This window comes from Siniperca chuatsi, linkage group LG3 (genome assembly GCF_020085105.1).
Source record: "Siniperca chuatsi isolate FFG_IHB_CAS linkage group LG3, ASM2008510v1, whole genome shotgun sequence".
NCBI classification, from domain to species: Eukaryota; Metazoa; Chordata; class Actinopteri; order Centrarchiformes; family Sinipercidae; genus Siniperca; species Siniperca chuatsi.
In genome coordinates, this window is record NC_058044.1 from 8,038,972 (window position 1) to 8,052,585 (window position 13,614).

Genomic DNA, 13,614 nt, shown 5'->3' on the forward strand with positions numbered 1-13,614 from the left:
CTATTTCTTTTCATTCATTCCTCACCCCTACCTGCTGCCATCTTAAACCTTTACTTTGCCTTTTTTCTCTACCTTTCCAACAGGTGAGATGGAGGAGCTGGAGGCCCAGTGGCTGACTGGGATCTGCCACAATGAGAAGAACGAGGTGATGTCCAGTCAGCTGGATGTCGACAACATGGCGGGTGTCTTCTACATGCTGGCCACAGCCATGGGCCTCTCCATCCTCACCTTCATCTCTGAACACCTTTTCTACTGGAGGCTGAGATACTGCTTTACTGGTGTCTGCACTGGGAGGCCGGGTCTGCTCTTCACTATCAGCAGGGTGAGGAGAGGGAAATGTATCTGATAAGGCTTCTCCACAGAAGGAACTTTTCCCAGGAACTCTACCTGCATTTTGACAGCAGGACCTTGGTCCAGTTTTGGTTCCTGGGTAGCAGTTTTTGTCCCCTCTGCTTCTGAGATAGTACTTTCAGATGTTGCCCTTAGAATTTGCAGTGCTGAACGCTGCTTACTGATCAAACACCATCCTCAAGAGTGCAACAACTGATGTACAGCATTGATTCAGGCTGTAAGTAAGCACTGGTTGTTGCAACTTTGAAGACAGCCGTGGAGCCTTTTTTTAATGGTGTTTAACAACATCAATTCAAACCTCACACCGTAAATTACAAAAACGATTACTCTGTTGCTGTCTCGTTATGTGCAAAAATTGCATCTCAAACAAAGCAGTCGGTTTTTAGTCCTTTATCTGTCTAATTTGCCTAATCTTCATGGTTCTTCAGATGCGGTGAAAACGCAAACAGGAATGGGCAAAAGGGAGTTTTCAGTTCTGTGAATGCCTGAAATGTGTTTAAAACTCACATGATTGTTACAATTAAGAGAAGACAAATCTGCGGATGTGTGTGTGTGTGTGTGTGTGTGTGTGTGTGATACATATGTCTGAAACACACACAGTAGTTACTGTGAAGATATAGAAGGAATCTGGGTATGTATGTGTGTGATAAAAGATGAAAGAAGGGGACAGTGTGATAATAGAGCCCAGCTGAGGTAGAGATGTATTTACTGCTGCGCATATGGACGCAGGATAGAGGAATCAAACAGCTAAGAGGATGACGTGGACACACACTCATATAGATACACACATAAAGCTCTCTCTGCATCTCTCTCTCATCCACACACACATACACAAGTCTAGTCTAACAAAGTTAAAAATGGTAACACATATGCAGGTGCAGTGGGGTGTGAAAGACTGAAAGACTTGACCACACATACACGGGCAGACAGACAGACAGATGTACACACTCACAAACCTAAATATACACACACAAAACAGAAATGGGCACACCCAGACAGACCATTCTTTCATTATTCATATGTCATGTCTCTGTGTTAGGCAGGGCTTTTATTCCAGACGAGCAGCATTTCACACATTAAGTGTTTTACAAAAAGAGTGCGATGTGTGTCTGTGTGTGTGAGTGTATGTGCGTGTGTCTGTCTCTCAGTGTGCGCATGCTGTTAGAGCAGCGATACTGGAGGTTAAGTGGCTCTAAGAAGAACATCTCCTTGCACTCAAAGGCCCCCTCCAGTGACATCATCACCTAAATTTAATTTTCTAGGCGCCTCTGAAAGCAGTTCATCTTAAAAAGTGGCGATTATCTCTTCTAGCCACATTACAAAACAAAATGAGGTTAAGGTTTGCAGTAAGCGCACCGGAGAAAAAGATGCAGAGGTCTCTTAATTCACCGTGCAAGGAAATTAGTGTTGTGTATGTTTGAACTTTCTTTTTGTGAAGTCACTGGGTTGGGAATTAACTCTTCTATTATCTCTTATCTCTCTCCTCCCCGCCTCTCCTCTCCTGTCCTTCCCTTTTCTCTTTTTTCCTTCCTTTTCTTTTCCTTTTCTCTCTTCTTGTCTCCTCCTCGCAGGGTATATGGAGCTGTATCCATGGCGTTCATATAGATATGAAGAAAAAGAATCCTGAGCTGGGCTTCAGTCCTCAAGCCAACATGTTGCATCTGCTCAAATCTGCCAAGTCCATGGCTTTGTCTTCTCCCAAACGCAACACTGTCCTCTTGCAGCCAAGCATCCTAGATGTGATGACGGGGAAAGGTACTTTAACACTGTTACACACAGTACACCATACAGTGTATATTTTGAATAACATTCATAACAAAATTCTTAGATTCTACCCTCACAGAGCAGGTAAACATGGCACCTGTGATAAGATTGCTCACACGTACAGAGGTAAACCTGACTTAGGGGACTCCCTTCACTTTGTTGTGGACTCCAGACTGTAATCGAAATGACTGTCACGTATAAGCTTGTCTCATGATTAGAAACACATTAGACAGCAAACACGGCATGCCAGGCCAGGAGATAATGTATCAGCTGGCTGAGCATCCGTCCAAACTCCCATCTATTGTATCTGCTGTCTGAGGTGCATCTCTCCTTGTCTCCTAGGTAACTCACTCCATAGTCTGCCCCCGAAGGGTCCTGGTCTCTATAGCAACGCCGCTGGTCCGCAGGGTTTCCTGTCACTGTCCGGGCGACACAAAAACCTCCTCAACAATGCTGCGCCATTTCCCGTGCAACAAAAAGCCCCCACTCATCAGACCAGCCCCAACAAGCCCCAGCTGTCAATCACCAACGACAACGGCAAGACACGCCTTGCCGGGCCAGCCTGCTCTGCATCAAAACCTCGAGCCCTGTGGAAGAAAAGTGTGGAGACATTGAAGACCCAGCCTACTGTCACATCTCCAGGCCCCGGCCCAAGCCCCACCCCAGCATCTGGACCTGGACCTCCACCAATGAAGAGCCAGCGCTACCTGCCTGAAGAGCCGCCACACTCTGACATCTCAGAGTGCTCCAGCCGACCGCCATCACACAAAGATTCTGATTCCATGGGGGCGAGGGGCGGATTCAAGCCTATCAATCAGCTGAGGAAGAGAGGTGGGGGAGGAGGGGGAGGGGGAGGGGGAGGTGGTGGCGGAGGATCCAAGATCTACTCCATTGACTCAGACCAGGCCAGTCTCCAGTCCGCTCCCCCCTACCAGCGAGACAGCCAGGGGGGAGGTGACGACCACAGTTACCCCCCTGACCTGTTTCCACCTGACAGCACATACTCACACACTCACACACTCTCCCACCAGGCGGACGCACCCATTTTGCAGCTGAGTGCCAGCCTGCTGCACCACAGTCACAGCGCTGAGGCTGACCTGCACTCCCTGAAGGACAAGAAATACAGCACCTACACACACAGCAGGTAACATGTTTAGCAGAAAATGAACACCATGACCAAGTGCTTTTATTGTTTTTCTTGTGTATAATCAGTGTCATTCTCTCTCCCTCCAGCGTGAAGGACAAACCTGGAGGTTCATTCGATGCTCAAGGTGCAGGACAGGGGACACAGGGCGCCAGGCCCGGCCACTGTCGCTCCTGCCTGACCAAGCTGAGCGGTTACTCCGGCCTTTACACTGTCCGCTCACCACAGGCTCGCTGTGATGCCTGCGCCCACCTGGGAAACCTGTACGACATCAGCGAAGACCACCTGCACTCACACTACTCCCACACACACACTCACCCACACAGCGGTGACATGTTTACACACTACCTTCCCCAGAGTGAGCTGGGCCTGGTGGGCGAAGGGGATGGGCTAGTCAGCCACTTCGAGCCCTCACCTTCCTCCCCATCTCCTCTCCCCACCTCCTCGTCGGCCCAGCACCTTCAGCTGAGTCGTCAGCACTCCTATGAGAACGTGCTTCCGGACGGCATTCCCGAGCGGCAGTCGCAGCAACACACCCACCTGCGGGGGCTGAGCCTGCCTGACAGAGATAGGGAGAGGGAGCTGACCCTGGATGAGGGGGCCTATGCTAATGTTCTCACAATGCGCTCTGATCGTCCGTTCAGCAGCCGCAGCCCCCCCTCTCCGTCACCCTCCCACCACCACAGTCTGGACACCCCTATGCCCCTCCCCCGGCGCTCAAAGAGTCTCTTCCCCGATCGCCCCTCTCACAACCCTTTCCTCCAGTCAGCCCCTGGCACAACACAACGAGATCCCGCCCCCCAGGCTGTCACACGCATGCCACAGAGAAGTTCCGCCCACGAGCTCTATAAGCAGCGAATGCCGCTGTCGCTTACCCTCGGTAACCATGGCAGCCATCACAACAACCAGCATGGCGGCCATGTCGACCAACAGGTGTTCTACCCTCAGCAGGAGCCCCCTGTGGTGGCCTACATGGTCCCACCTGCTGCCTCTCAGCCAATGAGCTATGTGACAGCGCCGCGAGCCTCGAGCGCAGGCGGCAACAGGCCCCGGCTCTACCGCCGCATGCCCAGCATCGAGTCTGACGTCTGAGAGTCACACGCAACACGCTTACTCTCACTGAAACACACTAACACACACGCATGCAAGAAAGAGGTGTGTGTGACCGGACCAGGCAGTTCTGATTCCAAGCACATATACAGAAACATACACACAGACACACACACAGGTGAAAGACGAGAAGCTCTGGACTAAAAGGTTAATGGGGATGCTGAGTAAATAAATAATTGTTTCTTTATCCCACCCTTTATAGGGCAGGGTAGGGGCCACAGGGACACCTGGAGGCACAATACAAGATGAAGAGTGTGTGTGAGTGTCAGTGTGTGTACTAGCCTCAAGCTGTGGGCAACGAGGCACAAACTGACAATACGTCTGACAAGACGGATCGAATTCCTGGTGGAATAAGAGGGACACTGTACAGGGAGTCTAACGCCAACAGTGGGATCGGATGGAAGATACAACAGTGTGTTTGGAAGACGAGCTGACCTGTCCGCCCTCTCACCAGCCTCTTGGAGATGAAGGGGACACACAGAAAACCCCTTTCTTTCTGAGATTACACACACACACATATTTCACCTGAACACACCCGCCCCCTCTACAGGACTCTCCTGTTGCACTATGATTTCTACAGTCAACCCGTATGTTGTCTGAGCCTCCAAACTGCACTGCCAGCATGGCTTAAAGAGTAGTAAACTACACTAGAGTAATCCTTGACTTGAATGGAAATTACTATCTTTGTAATAGACTAGACTGGAAGGCTGGCAGCTGGTCAGGGCACAGGTCTGAGAAGTGTATCAGCTCCTGCCCGCAGATGTACAAACACTCGAACACACACGCACACTGTTTGTTTTTAGGGGAAAGTAAAAACTACCGACTGTTTGTTATTGTTGATGTCAGTTAATTGAACATTCCAAAAAGTGGACCAAACATGGCCGCTAGTAAAAGCCTATCAGGACGAGAGTGTGTGTTCTAGTGTTTCTAGATCTAGAGACATACAGTATAGCATTCTTGCTTCCTCTCTTAGCTAGCCTTCAGGTCATACTGCATGCTTCCTACTGCCCTGTGTTACAGTTAAACTCCTATACAGGGTCATATATGCACACACATGCACACACATACTGTATATGCACATACACACACACACGCACATACGCAGTAGTCTAGGATAGTAGTGGGTGTGTGTGTCGAAGCTATGAGATAGCTTCTCTTTGTGCACTTTGTAGATTTTATACCCTGCCACCTAACACAGACGTTTGACCAAAAACACTTTTATACTGAAAAATATGAATATTCTCAATCATTCGCTGGATAGATGTTTTCTTTTCTCTTATTTCTCTTTGACATTGGGTTTTAGGGCACCGTTAAGGGCACAGTTCTGTCAGTTTCCATTGTGAGGTCAGAAGTTTTACAGTGTTAGATAATGGGTACAGCATCATACAGTATACACAACACCAACTCTTAATCTTTCTCTCCTTTTTAGAATTTTTACTGTGCTCATCCCTCCTTCTAGCCTTTCCTTCTTCCTTCATCAGCTTTTGTTTATTCTCTTAATTAAATCCTTTGTCTTTTTGCTCCTGCCCTGCTTCCTTCTATATAGTAGATTGAGTATCAGAAGAATAAAGTTCAGTCGTGGTGTTTAAAACTCAACATATTGTTGGAAATCACTTAGTATCAGTAGTTGTAAGAATTCATCAAATTCAACACCTGCTCTAATAGGATACAGTACTTTTTTCTAATGACTTTCTATGTTGAACAAAAGAACTCAAGGCCTGTTTTAATGTTTCCGTAGTGATTTAGAGGCTGAGTGCATCAGTGTTGCAGATTTACTCATCAAATTAATACTCCTGGATGAGCGTCAGAGTAGCTGGTACTTGTGTGGCTCTCTGTTGGCGAGAACACAGCGCTGCGTTTCAGCCGAGAGAGTCACGTGGCAAAGTGCAAAGTGACTCGTTACAGAGGCAACACTCACTCACACACACACATGCACACACTCGACGAGCTGGCAATGTGTGTATGAGTGTTCTAGAGATCCATAATCTACTGAGTAAGGGCATTGATTTTTGAGCACAAGGATTTTGATGGAAAAAGGACTTGATATCCCATTAGCTGACCGTCTGTCTCTCTATTTTTTTCTTTCTATCCTCTATTCTCTCTCTCTCTCACACGCACACACACACACACACAGACACACACATATATATCTATATTGGCTGCAAAGAATGCAAAACTGTTTGAACAAAAAAGTGAACACTGCCCCTCTTTCGGTTTGGTGTGTGAGTTATATGCACAATATCAGGTTGCAATATTATACTTCTGTACAGAAAAATCTTTGTTTTAAATGTTAGAAACTGATTTCATTTGTTTGATTTGAATGGTATTAAGTGTTGAGTTCATTTCAATAACAACGTGGCTTTTTATTCTGCTTCTTTAAAAAAAAAAAAAAGACTGGCATGTTTTAGATTCTTGTGTGATTTATTTTTTTTTTCCTCTGGTGTGTTGTTGGTTGGGACCTCATTGTACAGTCCTCAGTGCTGGGTTAAGAGACTAGTTAACTATCCCGGTCAGCTAACCAGCTAACTAGCAACACGTAGCTGGGTCTCTCATCTGAATCACACTCAATGAATAATGATAGTCCAGCCTGTGTGGTTAATACGAACCCCCTCCCACCCACATAGTTCTCTTCCACTACGAGTCTGTGCTGTTTCACCTCTGAGTGTGAGCGAGTGTGTGTGTGTGTGTGTGTGTGTGTGTGTGTGTGTGTGTGTGTGTGTGTGTGTGTGAGTGTGTGTGTGCGTGTGTTTTACACCGTGCAGGCATTTATATAAGACAGAGGATGATATGTGTATTGAGAGGTTGTTTGTGGTGTGTGTGTGTGTGTGTGTGTGTGTGTGTGTGTGTGTGTATACTTTTCTGTACTCTCTTCCCTTCGTCCCACACATAACATTTGACCTGGCTCTTACTCATATAACACAAATACAGTTATACACACACATGCAAACACACACACACATGTTGCGTCTGTACTGTTGTGGTTAAGAGAGCATGTAGAATTAGTTTTGTTTTGTCCACAGAGATTTTTACACCAACCTTTTGTTTGATTTATTTGATTTTTTAAATTGCATGACGTGCTTGTGTTTCTGGTGGTACCTATTTTGCTGCAACACCTGAGTTCTCCCTGAGTTGACCTACTGGGCTACATGTACCAACGTTCCCCTCCACCGTGGTTAGTGCGCCACATCTGGATAGAGCCCTGGATGCTTAAACACTCCGACTCCCGGCCCGTGATGTCACCAATATGGCACCCGGCTGGCTCCTGCACAATGCCAGCCGCCATTGAGGAACACGTGGAAAATGTTCCCAGGCTCAGCACAGTTCTTAGTTTGGCCCAGGTGTACATGTTATGTACAGTACTGGCTGGACGGAGTGTGTTGGTGTGTAGTCCTCTGGGTCTCCCTGCTGTGTATCTCACTTGTGTATAAGTTCAGGGGTTTCTAAGCTACTAGTTGTGTTGTAAATACTACCTTGTCACTCAGTACCTCTGTACAATCTGTAAATAAGTAAAGGTTACATTTTTCTACTTGTCTGGGTCTTGTTGATTATTTTATCTATCTATCTATATCTATCTATCTATCTATCTATCTATCTATCTATCTATCTATCTATCTAGCTGTCTAGCTGTCTAGCTGTCTGTCTGTCTGTCATGTGACTAAAGTATTAATGGTTAATAAAACAATTATTAATGCTTTATAGATCAGTAAGAAGCCATTGATAGAATCAACGTGGAAATACGCTTTTTCGCTTTCTTGCCAAGAGTTACACTAGAAGCTCAATACCACGGGCTACAGAGGTCTGGTAAGCTCACTTCTTTCAAACTTTCACACTCCACATTTTGACATTTTCAACTTGTAGTCTTCAACAGACACACCGGTCCAGTCTGTCCACTGAACGCAGAGCAAACAAGCCCGACCCCCTTAACTACATATATATAGATACAGCAAGTAAAGTAGGAGGATACGCACCAGACCTTGACTGATTATATGGGCAAACGACTATTGCCAAGGTCAAGAATTAACTTTCACGCATAACTTTTGGGTTGCCTTAATTAATGACTTAGTTACATAACTGCAACCTTAATGGCTTATTAGAAAGTCTGTAAGTCAGAGGTTTCTCACTTTCTAATAAGCCATCACGTCTACAGTTGTATGAGTTAATAAGTTGTTAATGAATGAATATTGGTCTAGATGCTCTGTAGTTTTTTTTCCAGCCATGCTAGCAGCTCTAGAGATGGCTATGTGGGTCTGTCTGAAATATCTGAACAACTATTGGATGGATTGCCATAAAATTTTATACAGACATTCATGGTCCCCAGGGGATGAATCTTAATGACTTTGGTGATCACCTGACTTTTCCTCTAGCGCCACCATGAGGTTGACACTATTGGATGGATTGCCATGAAATTTGGAGCTAAACATTTATGTTCCCCTCAGGGTGAATTGTAATAACTCGCTAAACTAAGATAGTGAGCATTGTAAACATTTTACCTGCTAAATATGATAGTACCACTTTGCCTAAGTACAGCCTCACAGAGCGTAGCTGTGGACTCTTTTTGTGGAGTCTTTTTCAGAAGATAAGTGGTGAAACTGTCCCTCTTATTAAAGTGCTAGCTGAATAAATAAAGCAGGTCTTGTTAAAGAGATTTTTCACAACCTGGCAACCCAAAAGTTGATTTTATTAATGGCTTACTGATCTATAAAGCCGTGTAATGTAACTTATAAACAATTTATAAAATATGCTTTATTATAAAGTATCTATCTATCTATGTAGTTTGCTGACTACTCAGAGAAAAGGGCTTTGTGGGATTCTGCTGTAAAAGGGCTCTCTGCCCCACTCTCCGTAGGCTTTCATAATGCACCCTTAGCGTGAGTGTGAGTGTGTGCATGTGTGTGGTGTGTGCGTGTGTGTGCAAAATGTGTATATACTGTATGTGTGTGTGTTTTGATCAGTGTTCTGGTAAAAGCTTTATTTTTATATTTTTGTCTCCCTCAGGAGACGGACGCTCTAATCTGGGCTGAAGTGGGACAGGAGAGGGGAGCAGAGAGGAGCACACAGACAAACACACACTCTCAGACACACACACACACACACACACACACTTATGCATGCTGCAAATCAGCGCACACATGCCGAGGCTGGAGGATCTGTCACAAGCCATAGACCAGCTGCAGCCAGAGGAGAAGGAGAAAGGAGGAGAGAGGAGAACAAAGAAGCGAGGAGTCCCGCTGCAGCCGTCCAGACTTTCTTTGAAATGGCTCGCATGAAAACCATCACAAAATACACCACAGAGCATCTACACAGGCCTATACGCCTGTTTGTGCGTACAAGAGTGTGTGATCATGTGCATATGTATGTGTGCTCGTCTGTTTGTCGCTTCCTCTGAGACAGGGTGTGAGGACCACGGCGGCCTAATTCTTCCTGACGTGATCCATATGCTCGTATCTAATGGACAGAGTAACAATACACAAGCCCCTGCCTCTTATTTAATTAATGGAATTGAGTTGCCCCACATGTCAGGCTGTATGCTGTAACACATGGGAGCACAATACATGTTCCTTGTACCACTGCAGTAACATACAACCCATAACACACTCATACATACATATTCCTGTAGATGCACAGACATCATCCCAAGGCTACACACACATCAGACTGGGCGTCCTACCACGTATAGCCACACTGTAGGGGTGTGAGATTAAGCAGATAAATTAAGATAATTAATTTCCTGGATTAGGGAACGTCTCCATCTGGGCAACCCCCGCGGCTGGAGACGAGTTCGGAGGAAAACAAGAGGCATAAATCAGAGAAAGAGAAGAAGAGACAGAGCAGAGGATGATGGAGGACGATGAGGGTGATAGCGCTGATTTTGACAGGCCCGCTGTAGGCTGTTGGCTCTCCCCAAGACTTCAAACATCCTCATTAACCAGCAGTCAGCCTACACACTTAACACGTGTGTGTGTTTGCATGTACACTTGTGTTCTTAAACTGTTGTGACTGTATGTGTGAGAGAGCTAGATAGATAGAAGAAGAGGGGGAGAGAGAGAGCAGCGCGTCAGCCTACACACTAAACAAACCCATGAAAATTCATAAGGACCTGGCGACGCCTACTCACAAATACTAAAAATACTGGAGTGAGTTGAGCCTAGTCAGAGGGGAGGAAAGGGGAGGAAGAAGAGTGAGAGAGAGGAGATGAATAGAAATGAGAGAGCAGCAGAGGAGGAGGAGGGAGAGAAGACGAGATAGGTGTAACATGAACCAGGGGAGAGTAGAGCAGAAAGAGAGGAGAAATAATAGTTACATCAACTGCATCCAACTTGGAACATCTATTCTCAGCCTCCAGCGGTCAGTACTCACTTTGTGTAAAAGAGTGAGTGTGAGTATGTGTGTGTTTCAGCATGAAAATGTTTTCCCATTTTCCCTGGATATCGTGAGCTTGAGGAAAGAGAAAAAACTGTTTAAATTTTTCAAGCCTCTGTGTGTGTGTGTGTGTGTGTGTGTGTGTGTGTGTGTGTGTGTGTGTGTGTGTGTGTGTGTGGAGGTCCATGTTCATACTGATTTGATGGGGATTGACAGCATTTTACCGTCAACGTCATCCATCCAGCAGGAGAAGAAGGGTGGGAGGGACGGGCAGTTTTGATTTTGATTTTGCTTTCAGGACTGATATATAGTCAAAGAAGACGTTTTGTTCTGGGCGTCTGAATCAGGGCGAGGCGGCTCCTTTCACAGCTCTGATGGTGGACTTTCTGCAGGTTTTGGTAAATGTTGACAGATGACATTTGATTGACAGCACAACTTTATACACAGTGTATCAAGTCTAGTTGTTTATCTATTAATGCCATAAGGCATAATTAGAGAGTCGTCTACCAATTTAGCATTACACCCCGATAACATTGTTGGACGCACGATGGACGATTTTTAAAAAAGTAGCAAAATCAATGCAGGAGCACCGGAGATACTGATTTTTTTATTATTTGTCTAAACCTGGAGCCGACATTACCCACAATGCAACCTGACCGCCAACGGTCTGGCTGGAGATTCAGGTGTGTTATGCTAGTAGCCTCGAGCCACTAACCTCAAGCAGAAATGAGGAGTACAATCTGTAAATAAGTAAAGGTTACATTTTTCTACTTGTCTGGGTCTTGTTGATTACTCTATCTATCTATCTATCTATCTATCTATCTATCTATCTATCTATCTATCTATCTATCTATCTATCTATCTATCTATCTATCTATCTATCTATCTGTCTATCTGTCTGTCTGTCTGTCATGTGACTAAAGTATTAATGGTTAATAAAACAATTATTAATGCTTTATAGATCAGTAAGAAGCCATTGATAGAATCAACTTGGAAATACGCTTTTTCGCTTTCTTGCCAAGAGTTACACTAGAAGCTCAATACCACGGGCTACAGAGGTCTGGTAAGCTCACTTCTTTCAAACTTTCACACTCCACATTTTGACATTTTCAACTTGTAGTCTTCAACAGACACACCGGTCCAGTCTGTCCACTGAACGCAGAGCAAACAAGCCCGACCCCCTTAACTGTCAAAGTAGCAGAGCGTTACTGCAATCAGTAACTGTAATGTAATTACAAAATTTCAAATCGTTATTGATAAAAACAGCAAAAAGTAATTACATTACTGCAGTGGTCGAATGTAACTAAGTACATTTACTCAAGTGCTGTACTTAAGTACAGTTGTGAGGTACTCCTACTTTACTTGAGTATTTCCAGTTTATGCTGCTTTCTACTTCTACTCCGCTACATTTCAGAGGGACATATTGTACATTTTACTCCATCACTTTTATTTGACAACATTAGTTACTTGTTTCTTGGCAGTTTTAGATTATTGATACAAAATATGAATCAACTAATACATTATGATGTATTATAATGGATTAAAAAAATAGTTCAAATTTGCCTTTAACAGCTTCAACATTAAAGTGATGTACACATTAATGCATCAATAATTATAATCCAGTAATATAATATATATGATTCTGAAATGGGCCATTCTGCATGAGTACTTTTACTTTTGGTACTTTAAGTATATTTGATGTTAATACTTTTAAACTTTTACTTAAGTAAGATTTTGAATGCAGGACTTTTACTTGCAACAGAGTATTTTTACACTGTAGTATTGCTGCTTTTATTTAAGTAAAAGGTCTGAATACTTCTTCCACCACTGCATTACAGTAACGGAGTACACTTTATTTGGATGGTCCAACTACAGATAGTTTATAGAGTATTTGTAACATTTCAACAGCTTATTAGTTGCGATTCAACAATTCAGCTGTTTCACAAATAAAACCGTTTTCTAGGATTGGTTAGGTTTAGGCACAAAAAACATCTCGGTCATGAATTGTCACATGTACTCTATTGATAATCTGTTAAACATCTACAGACAAAGTGAAACAGTTGAAATGTCACAAATACTCTATAAACTATTTGTAGGCGGACTGTCCAAATAAAGTGTTACCCTGTAACGCGTTACTAACTAATACTGAAAAGTCACCATGTCTGCAGTTGTAAATGTTTATAAGCTGTTAAACTGGCACTTCATCAATTATACACATGAAAGTCAGTTTATTTGTCATGTGAAGTTCTACTCAGTATGTGCAAACAGTTGTATAACGTCGTGAGAAATAACCCCAGTGATGTCACAAGGGTTTACTCGTCTTGGGCTTGAGATTTCACATTTTTAACACAAAACTTGTGTTAAGACATCAGGGTGTAGTCAAGTTGCATTATGGAAACAGCGTGTTTGGACCATCATTCTTGTTAAAGGTCCAGTATGTAGGATTTAGCGGCATCTAGCATTGAACTTGAATACCACTCGGACCATCCTCCCGTTCCAAGCATGTAGGAGAAACTATGGTGGCCGCAATAAACACAAAAGTCTAATCTAGAGCCAGTGTTTGGTTTGTCCATTCTGGGCTAATGTAGAAACATGGCGGTGCAACATGGCGACCTCCGTGGAAGGGGACCCGCTCCCTCTGTAGATATAAACGGCTTATTCTAAGGTAATGAAAAAACAATGATTCTTATTTTCAGGTGATTATTCACTAATGAAAACGTACTTATAAATATTATATTATAATATAATAGCTCCTCCTAAATGTTCCACACTGGACCTTTAAGTACTAAAAGACAGAATATCTCAGTCTCTTTCAGTTTTTTCTTTAAGCTTTTTCTTTGCGAGTCCTCAAATACTAAATCACTGTAGTACCCCTTTAATATCCG

General features: G+C 44.1%; 1 protein-coding gene across 8 annotated transcripts in view; it reads left to right on the forward strand.

Moving 5' to 3' along the window:
- Nucleotides 1-7,895, forward strand: part of grin2ab (glutamate receptor, ionotropic, N-methyl D-aspartate 2A, b) — a 108,627-nt gene extending 100,732 nt beyond the window's left edge. For all 8 annotated transcript variants that reach the window (XM_044190184.1, XM_044190183.1, XM_044190181.1 and 5 more), the window contains 4 exons: nt 84-322; nt 1,923-2,106; nt 2,458-3,259; nt 3,349-7,895. In XM_044190184.1, coding sequence (XP_044046119.1) covers nt 84-322; nt 1,923-2,106; nt 2,458-3,259; nt 3,349-4,351 — 2,228 coding nt within the window. In that variant the 3' untranslated portion in view covers nt 4,352-7,895. The remainder of the gene's footprint in view (nt 1-83; nt 323-1,922; nt 2,107-2,457; nt 3,260-3,348) is intronic.
- The last annotated feature ends 5,719 nt before the right edge of the window (nt 7,896-13,614 follow it).